The sequence below is a fragment of the Rattus rattus genome, chromosome 6, assembly GCF_011064425.1.
Source record: "Rattus rattus isolate New Zealand chromosome 6, Rrattus_CSIRO_v1, whole genome shotgun sequence".
Classification (NCBI taxonomy): domain Eukaryota; kingdom Metazoa; phylum Chordata; class Mammalia; order Rodentia; family Muridae; genus Rattus; species Rattus rattus.
Genome location: NC_046159.1, coordinates 123,221,798 through 123,236,971, shown reverse-complemented (window position 1 = coordinate 123,236,971; position 15,174 = coordinate 123,221,798). Strand labels below are relative to the sequence as shown.

The window sequence follows — 15,174 nt, the reverse complement described above, 5'->3', positions numbered from 1 at the left end:
TAAGAAAAAGAGTTTTTCAGTCAGTTGCAAAGACCTTGACTGGTCACTTTTTGAAGATATAACATTCCTGATGTATTAGTAATGACAGGGTTAGTGAGAAGGCGAATCTACCAAGTTTCTTCAGTTTTGATAAGATGGCTGACTCCTCATGTACTAGACAGTCCGTCCACAGATGGTGTGCAACTCAGCTGAATTCTGCGTTTTACTCACACAAAGAGCAAACATTAGCCAGATAGAGAAAAGTGCTTCACAACCAGTTTCACTTGGTCTTGGTCCTTTAGAGTCTGTTACAATCAGAACAGTTCTTTTATAAAGTCACAGCCAATGAGCTTTTACTTCTGACCACAATTTAACTTCTCACAGTTGTCATAGGGTCAGAGAGGCATTCTGCCCCTTAATGGGACAGATGTTCTCAAGTATGTTAATGTTAACGTTGTACACCTGGGTGTTTTCAATGGCTTTGCCTAACAGCAACTGGTTTAACCAGATCAGGAATCCTGTTTGACTAAAGTAAAACAGTAAAAAAAAAAAAAAAAAAAAGAAGGCAAAGATGAAGAGAGTAAACAAGGGACCCAGGAACAAGGTTTTAAATACTTGTTTTTATAGAACCAGGAAAGTCAGAGAGTGTGTGTGAACACACATGTAAACAGACACACACACACACACACACACACACACACACACACACACACACACACACACAGAGAGAGAGAGAGTCATCCCTGCTTTCCCTGGGGGTATTCCTCAAGATTTAATAGTCCTTTGAAGGGCAGGATTGAAAGTGGTTTTGGGGGTGGGGGGGTTCCCAGAAAGGCTGGGAATTTCTGAGCTCCCTCCCTGTTTTCCCAAACCTTGGTGGGCCAGGGTGGAGAAGCCTGCTCCTGGCCTGTCCTCTCTGGCCTCCTGACCCAGACAGTTCCCTCCTCAAGGGAGCACAGGGCCAAACCTAGGTCGCGCCGCCCCCAGCCTTGGGGCTGTCTGCCAAGAGTTCGAGGCCACCCTAATCCGGATATGATGAAAGGGAGCCACAGAGAGAGAAGTGTTTGAAGAGTGTAGGAGTGGCAGCCTGAGGGTGAAAGAGACGCACAAGTGGATCCTAAAGTCCTTCCCGGAGAGGGGCTGCCCGGAGGGAAGGGACAGAGTGCGCGGAGTCAGAGCGGGCGGCTGCTACCGTCGCCGCCACTCAAGGGAGACCGCTGGACCTGGTCAGACTGACCGGACGTGATGGGCCCGCGGCCCGAGCCTCGCTGACTGCCGGCGGTGGGAGGAAGGACTCGGAGCTGCCTGCAGGGTGGGGGTGATGCAGAGGTAGGTGGAGGTCCGGCAGGTCGCTCTGCGGCCAGGGTCCCCGCGCGTCCCCTCCCAGCGCGCGCGTCCCGCTCGCAGCGTTCCCCCCATGGCTGCTTTCAAATCCTAACTTCCCTGGGGTGGAGTTGGAGGAGGGACGCAGAGGGGGAGGGAATGGCCCGGCGCGGCGGCGTGCTGGACTCTAAAAACAGTTGATCTCGCTGTCCCATTTGCTTTTCCCGCCAGAGGCAGGCGGTTTCCTGCACCCAGCACCTAAGCAGCCGGGGTCGGTGCACCCCACGGAGACGGCGCGGGCTCCGAGCGTGGCCCATGTCCGGCGCGGGTGAAGCCCTCGCTCCAGGGCCCGTGGGGCAGCAGTGCCCAGCCGAGGCGGGCGGTGGCCGGCTGGGCTCCCCAGCCCACGGTGAGTAACGAGTGCTCGCTAGTAGCGAGTTTCTGGGACGTGCTTGCACACTTACGGATGGGGCGGTGTTGGGGGTAGGGGGCTGCGAAGACCGGCTCCAACTTCGTAGTTGTGAACTTTCGCACATTTCATGTCACTTGAACAAGTCTGCCCTAGGATCCCTGCCCCTGATCAACAACCGGATAGGAGGGCGGGGTCCCTGGTCCCTCCGCTCCCTCTTCCTTGCAAGAAACAGTATGACTTCTACCTTCTGCCTAAGCACTTCTTGGCTTGACACTCAGGAGGAGTGTGAGGTCTCCACTTGTCTAGTTCTCTTAAGTTCTTGTGTTCTTTTCTCATTCAGAGCTGTCTGCTCTCTAAGCAAGCATGGGCTCTCCTCATCTTTCTGGTTCTTTTGGGGTACTCTGACCCCCAGGTTAAGCATCCAGGTTTCTGAGACCAGTTTCTTTTGGAATGGCTCCCGCATGTGTTTTCAATAACTTTTGTTTTGGAATAAACATGCGCCAAGAATGAATTAACTCTTTTGAGTTCTTCCAAAAGGAAAACAACATTTTTTTAAATTTATTTTTATTTTTATTTTTGGCTTCTGGGAAGCTTCCATAACCACATTTTAAAATTCTTTAAAGGTAATAGACTTCAGGTGCTCTTTGGTGGCAGAACCAGACTGTTCCATTTCTCTTACCCTTTCCAGTAAGGACATTTCAAATGGAGTTCTGATTGATATACACCGGATAACTTTCCAGGTCTCCAGAACTCCTGATTTTAAGCATGTCCAAAATCTTGTCTCCCAGTACCCCAATATATATTGCCAGAAGTTTCTTTCTTTTTTTAATGAAGGAAAAAGAAAAAAAAAAAAAAAAAGGAAAAGATGTTCTAGCCAGAGTAGATAAAGGCAGAAAACATCCAGGCTTAAATTGAAATGTTATGTTTATCATTTTGTTTTAGGAGAGTGACTCATTTCTTTTTCCTAAACAGAGAGAATTCAAGTGATTAGCTGTAGAAAGGCACAGAACTAGACTGGTAAACCCTTGTTTTCTCAGAAGCAGCCCGTCTTACACACACTGTATTGTCAACACTGTCATTTCCCTGTCATTAGCCATGCCTGCCACAGCCATGGCCACTCGTTGATAGGCGCTCTACACTCCCACTTGAGCCATTAATCACTGCTGTTAAACAATGCTTACGCCAAAAACCAACAGCAAACACTCCAGGTAAAACGATTTGATTTTGAGGTAGTCAATATGCACAAAATTCAATATTAATGCTATGGATGGTGCAATTCTCCAGGGAGAACTTGCCATGTCACCTAGTATACCTGTGCAGTACAAAGCCACTTGGTGTCACGTGATCTGAGTACAAGAAGCAGGACATCCAAAAGGGCCTGAGGTTAAATGCTAACTGTATACACTATGTGTATCTCTATGGAAAAAAAAAATCAATGTCTTCCTCAAATAGTCCTACCTTCTTACCCTGCCACTGGGTTTTCCTTGTCCTTTCTGAAAAACAAAACCTAGTGTCTGAGCATAGTAGGACATTAGTGTTCAGTGAATCAAAGTTTAGTTTTAAAATTCTCCACACTAAATATAGTAAAGAAAATATAATTCTTTAGGGGTATTTGCAGAAGATGTTTTGTGAAAGGAAAAAGAGAATATGAGACATGTCTTCTGCAGAGTTAAATATACTTATTATATGTTCACGGTGGTCACATGTGTAATACCATTATACATATGTGTAATACCACAGTATGTTACCGTGGACCATTCACTATGTTAACTCAAGGTACAATTCTTAAAAATTGGAAGCAACTTTTCTTTTTTTAAAAAAAATCTTGTTTGAACCCCCTAATCAAATCTTGGAATCAGTTCTACAACCATTAAGGTGTGTGGGGCAATGTAACAGAGTAGTCCACTGTGTTGTTCAACACTGAGGTGGAAAGGTTTTCTTTACTGAGAGGACAGCCTGGAAACGTGTACCTTTCTGTTGCGCTTCTGTGATCTTTCCTATTGCTTTGAAAGCATTATAGATAGTAGGACTCGTTCTGGTGTGTTCTGACAGGTGTCACAGAGTATGGTGCTGGCATGCTACAATCTGTAGATGGGAACCAGGACATTGGCAGGCAGGGTATTTGTGGGATTTAGGGTCCAGGAGAGGAAGCGGGCCAGGAGATAACACTACTAAGTTCTAGATAAGTTCTGTCGTGTCGATCCATATCTTCGGGTGTCCTAAGCGCTTCTGGAAATCTAGATGGGTCTGTGTTTCATCATTTTATAGTAACTAATTGAGTGTTTTGGTTTTTTTTTTCCTCTGTGGCAGAGAACCAAGCACACCTGGAGGTTGGATATGACCTCTGGGGCTCTGATTTGTTGTTTCTGTTTTTGCAAACAGAAAGCAAATGCGGTTTAAAATGATTTTCCTGTTTATAACCAACTTTTGAAATATTGAGTTACGTTCTCATGCAAAATTCCTGTGGCAATGCCTTGTTAGGTGAATGACCATTTGTGCCACGATTGTTCTCGTTGTAAGAAGATGGGTTTGTAGATATGACTCCTCTCCTTTGCTTTTGGATGAAGCATTTGAATGCTCTTTCTGCTATCACGCAGTACTGTCACTGAAAAAGCCTTTGAATTAACTGCTACCCTCGTCAGTTTGTGATTTATACGTAGCAGAATCTTTAGAAATAATTTATTCCATTTGGTTATTTTTTAAGAGGAGGGGAAGGACCCCCCAATGAATTTAAGGGGTTTGCTCAATACAGCGATTGCCCCACAAACAAGAAAGCAGGTGCAGCACAAATTGTAAGATGTACGCCATAGTGATCAATGTGGCTGCAGGAGTGAGTCAGTACAACTTGTCACATGGGGAGATGCACTGAAGTTAATAGGCTTTGGATAGTATGAAGCACTGGAGCCTGTTTCCGTCCCAGCCCCCACCCCGGTGCACTTGCCAAGATGTAGACTGTTGGGCTCAGTGCTGGTGTATACTTTAATGTGATAATGTGTGATTTAATGTACTCTTGTCTCTGGGGAGAGTCCTCTGAGACTATTAGGCGGACTTTTCATAGCAGGATGCAAAATGCCAGTGAAGTTAATTAAAAATAATCTAAAATAGAAGCGAGGGAGAGGCTCTTCAAGTTGAAACTGCTTAAGAGGAGCTCCGACTTAGAAGCTTAGCTGAGTTGTCAGGAGTTTATAGAGCTAATCAGATTTCCTTTTGGGGAAGCCTGTTTGTTTCAATTTATATAATGCAAGCTTTACGTGTCTGAATTTCTCTACTTCTGTCATGCTGTTTTTATCTCTTTTAAAGATGGCGTTTCCCAAAGTTTACTGTCTTTGGACAGCTTCTGTCATTGGTTCTCAACTGGGGATGATTTTGGGCCCAGGAAGATTTTTGACTACATCTGGAGGCATGTTAGGTGGTCCCAAGATGGCAGGGTATGTTGGCATCATTTGGTGAGCAGAGGCAGGGTAACTGCTCAGCATCCTCCAGGGCACACTGTAGCACAGTCCCAAAATAACTGGTCTGGCCCAAAGTCAGTACCACTTAGACAGAAAAACCTTCTGCCTGTATTTCTTGGGCACCAACAGGAATTTATCTTTACTCAGGTGCATAATAAGATTCTCTAGGTAGAAAATCAGAGAAATTGCATCTGCACAAGTTCCTGCTGCTCCTTGATTCTGTTTGAGGTGTATTAATTTAGAGCCCTTATCCACAAAAATACCCATTTTATTGATGTTTAAGTAGAGAATAGTCCTTTCTTTTTATGCTGGGAGCGGTAGAAGGGAGTCAGAGTGCAACAGAGAATCTTCGAAAAGCTGTAAATTTAAATGTCATTAGTCCATGAAAACTCTCTCCTGATGTCCCCCCACATTTTGGTTTTATATTTCAGTTCAATCTCAGAGTACTTCTGAGCTTCGAAATCATATATTCTAAAATAAAGTATGTCTTAAACAGCATACAAGAGATAGAAGAGGAAAATGAAGGCATACCACAATGAAGAGGGTTCGAACGTTGCCTTTGCCACCTCAGTAGAGATTCTTGTCCTGCATCCCTTTATAAGCTTCTTGAAGATAACTACTGTGTAGCATGACACAGGGACAGCTCTCTCCTCTCACATGAGTCCTGTTCATTTGTATGTTGGCCTCTTGGAGACTGGATTATAGTTTTCCCTAGAAATATTAATAAATTATATTTAGTTCCTTAAGTAAATCTCAAAATTGTTGCAAATACATTTTATTGAAACTTTCATATTTTTAATGATAAATCCCAGACAACTATTACAACTCTGGCAGCCACAGACAAGTAACAAAGAATAAAAGTGAATCCAGTAGAAGCTGTCTTAAAACAATTCTCACATATATATACCTGAGGAAGGACAGAGTTAGGAAAATAGATGGAGTCGTTAGGATTTAAAGGGGATGTGGGGACATTTTTAGGCACATTGAAAGCCAAAGTCCTAACTCTTTCATAAGCACGAAGGGAGTAATGTTCATGCTATAAGATTAGCTCCATTAGGGCAAGGCTTGTCAGGACTGAATTGTTTCTTCCTTTGCTAAGAGTTAAACGAGTCAAGGAATGCAAACTGGAAGATTTTAGTTACAAAGGGACAGAAGGTAAGGGAAGGAAAGAAGGAAGGAAAGCAGGAAGGAGTAAGTTAAAACTCATCTGTCCTATGCATTGATTTGAGTATTTGGAGGGTTTAAGTTGCCTGAATTGAATGGTAAGAAAAATCTGTTTTATGGTTTAGTCTGGTATGACCTGGACACACACACACACACACACACACACACACACACACACACACACACACACACACACACTGTCTAGTTGCGGATTTGGCAAAGTCTTCAGGAAGATTTAATGTGACATAGACTAGGAAGCATGGTGTTAGGACTCCTTGCTGAGACCGTAGAAAACATGACTCACTCGGGAGCTTAGATTACAGAAGGTTGGGTACTCCAGACAGATAATTGAGTGGGCTTCATGAAAGAGCAGAAAATGACAGTGGAAACAATAAAGACTGGGTAAAGTCTGGGTCAGGAGGCTCTGTTCTGTTGAGGAACATGTACATTCTTTTATTGTTGGCATTAGTGAGCCTTTGAAGGTTCTTTAGAAGGGGAAAGTAGAAGACATAATTTGTGTTTAGGAAGAGAAGCCTGAAGACAGGTCAAAGGATGATTTTGGAGTAGGACAAGGAGCAGAATTGGCAATTGTCTTAGAGGGTTCCTGCAGTAGTGTGGAAAAGGGTAGAAGATCCAGGACAGCATCATTGTAGGGGACACTGAGGGAATAAATTTAAGAACAGCAGTCCAGATAGGATAACCTTTGCTTTTCTTTGAGGGCCCCTTAATATTTACTAATCTTTGATTCTTTTGAGATCAAGTGTATTTTCACACATGCTGATGAATTAAATGGGCATTGTTACATAAAATATATAATATGGAAGCTATTTCAAGGTAGTAATTTGATGCCACCTATAGATTTGCCCTGCCATTAGCATGGTAACATGTAGGAGCCTTGAAGTCTTGTTTTGAAAATGTTGTGTTCAGGGAGCTTCACAGTAATCATAGTCAACAATAAATAGCCAAGACTTTGTAACTAGGCTTTGTAACTGGTGGAGGTGACTGTCACTGTCAGGGAGGTAGAGTCAGGGAGGGGATGAAATCTTGAGGGAAAGGCTGTACCTTGAATGGAAGTAATAAAATAATATAGAAGAGGAATATATAATAGTTCTCCAGAAGTATTGAATATTCAGTGATATTTAATGGTTCCAGGAGGTAAGAATTGTCATTTGTAAAGATCAAAGGATGTGCATAGAAAGCTTCTCCCAGAATAGTTTGTTGAGAATTCTCACTGTATTGGGAAGAAAGCTTAGGACAGTGGCATCAAAATATAACATGGGTCAGTTTGAGTGTCTGTGTGGGACCAAGCCCTTGTACACAAAGAGTCAATTTCTAGAAAGGGTTTAGAGAGTTGGGATAGTTTTCCCCTTGAAATGGTGTGGGAGAAAAGGATTAAACTATAATCTGGAGAAAATTAGATAAAAAGGGACTATTGAAGGCTCAGATCTTCCCCCTAAAGTAGATGCTGGTATTTGTAAAGAGCAAAGGAGGTTAGGATGAGTCAAGACATTTGAGATTTGTGGGAAATGGTGAAAGAGGAACATATTCAAGGGGGAATCAAACTGATGCAAACTGATGCTTCTCAGAGAGGCTGAGGGCTTAGCTAAGAATGAGTGGCATGAATTCTGCTGGACAGGGATCAGCATGGCTGACTGCCTTTCTCAGAAGGGATCATGTGGGAGCTTGGGAATAGAAGCAGAGAGAATGGATTGCGGTATTGGCATAGGATTGGGAATTGGCAGGCTTTCAGAAGCAATGGAGAAAGAGGGACAAAGGACAAATATTGCGCAGATGTGGTGTGAGTGCCTTTGTCACTCTTTCACTCATTGGTCATCACTTCAGGTTGGTAGAGGGGGGCAGGAGGAGGAGGAGGAGGGGGAGGAAGATAGTGAAGGAAAGCTTCTCAGTTAGCAAACACTGGCACAGGCGGTTGAAGACTCCAGCAGAGGGCTGCTTTGTTTGGTCGGTCGGCCTTCAAGGACTTGATATATATGATCCAATGACCTTTACAGAGCTGTGAGGGAAGCTGTGGAATTTTGGGGCGTGTTAGGACTTTTCCTGTTTCTTTCAACCTTATTTCCTGGATCTGGTTGAGATGATTTCATGGAAAGACAGCCAAATAACAGTGCATTTTACCAGTATTATATTTTTGTAGTAATAAAAGGGTGGGGGAAAAATAAGGAAACATAAATTGACATAGTCTACAGTTATGCCATTTGAAAGTGGAAAATTGTTTAGAACAACAAACAACAGGGGAAAAATTCCATCTAATGGCATGAGATAATGTAGATATTCCCTCGGGTGAAGCCGAGGCTAAAGCCAGTGATTTCTGTTTCTATCTCTAGGCGTTTGTGTTCTGCATTTGTTAAAAGATAGACGTGTACATTGCCTCATTCTAGACTTTGGGATTACTTTAATGTTGGTGATTCCCTGGAGGCAGACTGAAGAGATTGTAGCCCTTCTATTTCAGGGAGAGGTTGTATATATGAACCAGTATTTTAGATCTGTCTCCGTCCTTTTCCCCTTCTTTCCTCCCTCTCCCTTCCTGCTCTGTACCTCCTGTGAGTAACAGTAACTTTTCCAGAAAGGATTTCAAAGTCCACCTCTTTTTTTTCACCTTAGCATACATAGCCAGGAGGAATAAACCTCTTTACTCTTAAACTACTGAAGTAGGAGTTCTAGTTTATAATTCTAATTCTGATCACTCAAAACTCCGGTAAGCAGGAACTTAACTACTTTAACCCGAAAATGTTAATTTTGCTTGTGGTTTCTACTTGCAGCCTACTTCTGTTTTCAGATTCACGCCCACATGATTCGTATGAAGATGATTCACATACATGTGCCTTTTGCCTCAGTCTTTTTGTAGTCTCAGGAATGAAGCTGGAAATGAGTTTTATGCTAGCACTACATTTTAGTATTGACATTTGAAAGGGGAAATCCTGTCCCCAAGTGTTCTGTGTACCTGCTATATACATGGTCCCTTGAAGATTAAGAATGCTTATGTGCATAGCTCTACCCATAAGGCATATAGCCATATGCAAATTGGGAGGCAGGGTGTGAGGTCTGCTAAAGGGAATTGCCACCCTCGTTTACATAGCACTGGAGATTACAACAAGAATATGTGACAGATTAGGTGAAGCCGGTTGTCACTCAGGTGGTTGGGGTCTAATTCTGGAGCTTCTCAGATTGTGTAGCGACTGAGAGAGACTCTCAGGATGATGAGGAGAGCTTGGTTTTGTTGGGCTTGTGTTGCTGATGACACCAGTTGAAGAATGTCTGACACGGATTTTAGGCTTCATTTCTTTACCCGTTTAGTTTGGTTTGAATTTGTGTAGAGCTCATAGTCAAAATGAGGTTAACTTGTGGTAGAGCAGGTTTCAAACTCTGAAGGCAGGTGGCAGAGTGATCAGGAGTTACCTCTGCCTTTTCTACCCAAAGTATAGTTTTCCTCTTTCCTTTCACGATGGAGCAGCTTCTGACCGTTAGAGCCTTTACAAATATAAACCTTCTGTCTTGTTTTACCCAAGTTACAATCAGAATCCTTAGTTATTTTTTCCTGAAAGGTTTCATATCACTTCTCAGTAATAAGCAAAATAAATTATCAGACAGGAGAAACCAGTATAGGAGCTGACAGCATTAGGTATGATGTTAGATAAGTCTCCAGTCTTGGCCAATGTGCAATGGGGAAAGCAGGTCTTTTCATTTGTTTGTTTAGCAAACAAGTGTTTAACATAATTTTCACACAAAACATATGAAAACAAATAGTCTAATCTGGGAACATAAAGTACAGTTTCTGTGTAATTCTTGATCTACGGAGCACTGTGCTGAGTTTTTCTGAGGAAAGTACTTCTCCTTGGAAAGTAAAGAGACAGACGGTGACCTGGCAGCTCATGGAGATTTGTAAGCAGGTGGGCAGGAATGGTAACTGATTAATGTTTAAGACACAAGGAAAACTGGAAAATAAAAGTTGCTGGTGATTCTGTTCTTACCATTGCCCCAGATTCAAACTTCAGTGGGGAAATAGGCAGGAAGAGTTGAAGACGAGGGATTTGGGAAGTCACTGCCTTTCCCCGTTGCTAAGGATGGTAGGCCTATCAGAATATCTAAGATAAGGGACCTGTACAGTGTCAGCCTGTAGCTGCTGAATGGGTGAAAGGTAAAGAGATGATGGAGATTGCAGACTTACATAAAAGCCTACTGACCCATTGACTTCCATCATCAAATGTGGCATCCCAGAGGTTGGGCTGAGAGTGTCCCAAAGGTGAGTTAGGAAATTATTCGAGAGGCTTGGGGTTTAGATGTTTCTGATAACAAGCAGAGGTTCTACCTCTTGACTTTAAATCAAATCTCTATCAATCATTTGGTAGTGTAAGAAATTAATATCGATATAGTTTTAATTCATACACCACCTTTTTATTTGTGTCCTTCCCACCACTTGTAATGGCCTGCTCTGTCTTCTCTTACTTATTTACTTCAAAGTCAGAGTCTTGAGCTTTGAAACACTGTTACAGATTAAAGAACCCCTTTGGCCCATTGTTGAGTTCCAGAGCCCTTCATTCTTGTAAAAGTGCCAAATAAGGGTTCAGTGCTTGGCTAGAGAACCAGAAAAGGAATTTGGTCCTGATCAAATCACTGAGAGCTAACAGAAAGTGTTTAAAACTGAGACCACGAAAAGAGGGATTCTAAAGTACATTATACGCATGAACAAAACGTCACAACTAAACACACCGTGTAGTATAATCACTATGCACTAATAATTTTAAAAGGAGGAATAAAGAAAAGAAAGGTGAGCTTGACAAGATTAAAGATTAGCGTATCATTGTGTTGACACAGGGGAAGATGGCGGAGTTTTAGTTCATCCTACATGGTCTTCATAGAGTGCTAAATAAGGGAGCTACTGTGGACACCGTGTCTGGATTTCAGCATCTAGTTACACAGAATGTTTTCCCAATATTCTGTCTTTTAGGTAAGGTTAAGTAAGACCACTGTGTCTATAAGGACAACCAGACTGCAAATCCAGAGAATGAATTGAGGTAGTTATGATAGGGGAGAGAGAACAGGGGACATTTTAAAAAATACAGCGGTCACATAAGGCAAGGGTAAAAATGTATATAGACTTATTTGCTTGTCAACTTTGTGAACAGCAAACTAAAGCAAATCAATCATAATGAAACAGGAGAGGAAGTTAGCTAGGCATGGAGGAGGTCTTTGGATAAAAGTGATTTGCAGCTGTATTTCTGCGTTAGCCAGTTCCTTTCTCCTGAAGGATCAGTGTCTGTGCCTTTTGTCAGTTCTTGGGGGATGGTGGGTATTGGAAGTTGTAGTCTGAGTTGGTGTCATGAGTAATTCTGGAGACTTCTAAGACAAGACTGCTACATTCCATGAATCTCTGAATGTTTGGCTATAATGTGAGTGTTCCCAGTTGAGAAAACATTGCTAAGCTTGAGTGAGAATTCCATGCCTCAGGTCCGATGACTTAAAAGAACGTTCACCAGATTAGGAGCCTAAAGGTACTAGAGATTAAGATGTTAGAGGTAATACGTTTCCATTACCAAATTTCTCTTTCTACTCCTCCTCCCTTGTTAAACATAGACAGAGTAGTATCCTTCTTTCCCTCTTGAACTTACTGAGACACATTTTAAACCACCAATGCATTCTATATCTTTGTTTAATGTTCATATACAATCACATTCTTTCCATTTTGCATATGCATATTTTCCTTTGGTCACTTCAATACATAAGCTGGATCACTTAAAGTTGTTTTGTTAATTTTTTGTTTTGTTTCATCTTTTTTTTTTTTTTTTCCATTTCAAATCCAATCAGACCTTAGACTTCTGAATTCCTTTCGAAGGAATGCATTTCCAATCTTACTGGAATGTTTCACCAGTTTTCAAAATACAGATAAAGAGGAAATAACTGAATTGGCTTAAACATTCAGTTCAATCCATAAACACTCATAGTTTATCTGTGATTACCTGGTTTTTTTTTCCTGTTTATAAAATCCTGGAAGTTTCTCTACGTGCCTGTGTGTTAATGTGATATGGTGCTTATTTAAATGATCATACAGCTTTTGGGATAAGGAGGTTGTAATGCACTGGGAGGAATGGACAGAGAAGGTCGGATTTGCATTGCTCTGTAAAGGTCGTTAGGATTCAGGGTTGTTATTGTTTTGTTTTGTTTCCCTTTGGATCAGTGAAGAAGTGAAATTCCAGGCCCCAGGTCTTCCTGAGAACTGTCTTAACTTTGTTTTCTTGTTTTAAAGGTTATATTTGCAGAATTTCCACATTGTTCTGAGCCTCTGGGAAAAGATAGTCACAGAGTTTTTCTTAGGGATTTTTGCCTCAGATTTCTTAGGATGTTGTCAACTAGAATACAATGGTCTGGATATTGAATAGATAGCTAAAATGAGGTTGTAGGAGTCAAGTTTTATAGATAGAGAGCATAGGGATGGATAGAGGTTTGCAAAGGGTGATAATATAGATATTTTGGAAACTCTAAACTCTTATAGATGACTGAGTACTTAATTGAAGTATATGAGGCATAACTTGTAAAAGACCCCTAAATTTAAGCACAGTGATCTGTATTTTCTTTTCTTCGAAAATATAAGTTCATTGAACAGTGGCTAAGGTTTAGGAGGGCTTGTAAAGATAGTTTCCAAGCTCTATCATTGTTTATACATCCTCTAAGTAAGCAAATTCCACATAGCTAACAAGAGGAAAATATATTTGGTGTTTGCTTTGTGAGTTGAACCTTGTCTACTTCAGGAGAACATTTGAGAGGACATGGTAATAGTATGTTAAAAAAAGGGAAAACATATTGAAACAGAATACTAGAAAAGGCTGAGGAACGCCCAGACTCTGCAGCCACAGACTGCTAAGTCACATGCAGGCATCCAAATTTGTTCATGGATTTGACTTGAGGGTATTCTCCTTCTCTTGGAACTGCCTTGTTCACAATGGAAAACAGAAACAAAAATCCAAAAAACAAAACCCCACAACTTCTCATAGGATAGTACTTTTCCTTAGTCAATCTACAGACATGTAGCTTGTATGGTATTTCAGGAAGGGATTACAAAGTGGTTATTAAGCTCAACAGCTTCCCCATGATATTTTTACAGCAGGACTTTGAAAGATGGTTATGTAAAAGAACAGTAATAGTCACTGAGGATGATCAATTACTGTAAGAAGACACTGCTTTCTAGGTATGAACTCATGTCCATTTACTATGATATGACCTATGTCCTCTGTACATTATTGTTCTCATTTTTATAGATGGCACTTTAAAGAGGAAGAATCTTAACAAAGAATAATTTTTATACGATTCACATAATTAGTTGTGGTCCCATTGGTGTGACAAACTGTGCTCCTAAGTATTCTGTAGTGCAGAGCACAAATTGGGGATATTATGTCTGTCCTAGAGATCTTAAAGGTAATCTTTGTTTATTGACAAGGAAGGATGCACACATCTAGGATTTAAAATACAGCAGCTAGCTTTACTTCTTAGAAGGCTGTGTGTTTTCAGAATTGTATAGTGTCTCAAAGTTTAATCAAACATCCTTTTCCAATAACGTTGCTAGTTCTAGCTCACTGTGAAGCAACAGTCTGTATTCTTTTGTTACAATGGTTTGTCAGAAACATTCAGTAATTAGGGCTGGAGAGATGGGTCAGTGGGTAAAGTGTTTGCTGTACAAACATGAGGGCCTGAGTTCAGATGCTCAGCACGCCCATTAAAGCTAGGCATGCGAACACACTTTTCCCAGCACTTCAGGGATCAACACGGGAGAATCTTTGGCATCCACTGTAGCCAAAATGGTAAGCTTCAGGCTCAGTGAGAGAACCTGTGTCAAACAAACAAACAACAAACAAACAGTGGAGAAATAATGTAGAAAACGTGTCAGCTTTTCATCTTCACATACACAAACATGGGTGAGCACACACACACACACATTCAAGTACACACATGCATATAACACACATACACATAAACATCAACTATTAAAATGATACATTTGTTTGTGTATAAACTGGTGGGGCCATTCCTGTTAATAGTCTGAGTAATTGCCTAATAGAAGGATTGAGTTCACTAGTTTTTGTCTACAAAAGAGAGGACTATAGATATAGATTACCTGATGACCCATTCATGGTCAAAACAAAGAGCACCTAACTAACCTGCCAGACCAAGAGCAGACCATGCTCCCGTGTGGTGTCATTCCATTCAGTTTGAGAGAAGGGCTGTCTGAGCAATGAGTTTTCTCTGCTGAAATCAGCTGGGCCACAAGATTCTCCCCACCATCCCCACCACTATCGTCCTGTTTTCACTTCGACATCTGACTCTGAGACACCATGTTCTCTCATCTATAAAACTGTACTGATGTCTTCTTCCTACTTTTATCACTGATCCTTGTGAAGATCAACTAAATATTACATATTAAAGTCTTTTGGAAATTTCCACGACAGTGCTCTAATTGTGAAAATTTATTAACTTTTTCTCTCAACAAAGCAAAGCATTTTTATCTTTCTCTTTAAAAAAAAATTACCAAACAACTACATATCAAGTAAATGTGGTTATATGGCATATATACATTTTATGTAAGTTATTCAATTTGTTTAATGTTTTTAGATTTTTCTTGCTAGTTATTTATTGCTTGTTTTCTTTCTTGTTGTGAATCAATTATTTGATTTCCCCAAGTATCTGAGATAAGTAAGTAAGTAATTATCAAGTTTTGAAATTTGGATAATGCCAGCTAGGTAGAATAGTATAGAATTTTCACTGAGATAGAAATTGTATGTACTTGAAATCTATTCTCCTTCAGCAGAAACAACCAAGATTATTGGTGAAGATTGC

At 41.2% G+C, this 15,174-nt stretch overlaps 1 protein-coding gene across 2 annotated transcripts in view; it reads left to right on the top strand.

Moving 5' to 3' along the window:
• The first annotated feature begins 1,455 nt into the window (after positions 1-1,455).
• Mdfic (MyoD family inhibitor domain containing) overlaps positions 1,456-15,174 on the top strand; it is a 78,563-nt gene continuing 64,844 nt past the window's right edge. For both annotated transcript variants that reach the window (XM_032906927.1, XM_032906926.1), the window contains exon 1: positions 1,456-1,711. In XM_032906927.1, the coding sequence (XP_032762818.1) occupies positions 1,618-1,711 (94 nt within the window). In that variant the 5' untranslated portion in view covers positions 1,456-1,617. The remainder of the gene's footprint in view (positions 1,712-15,174) is intronic.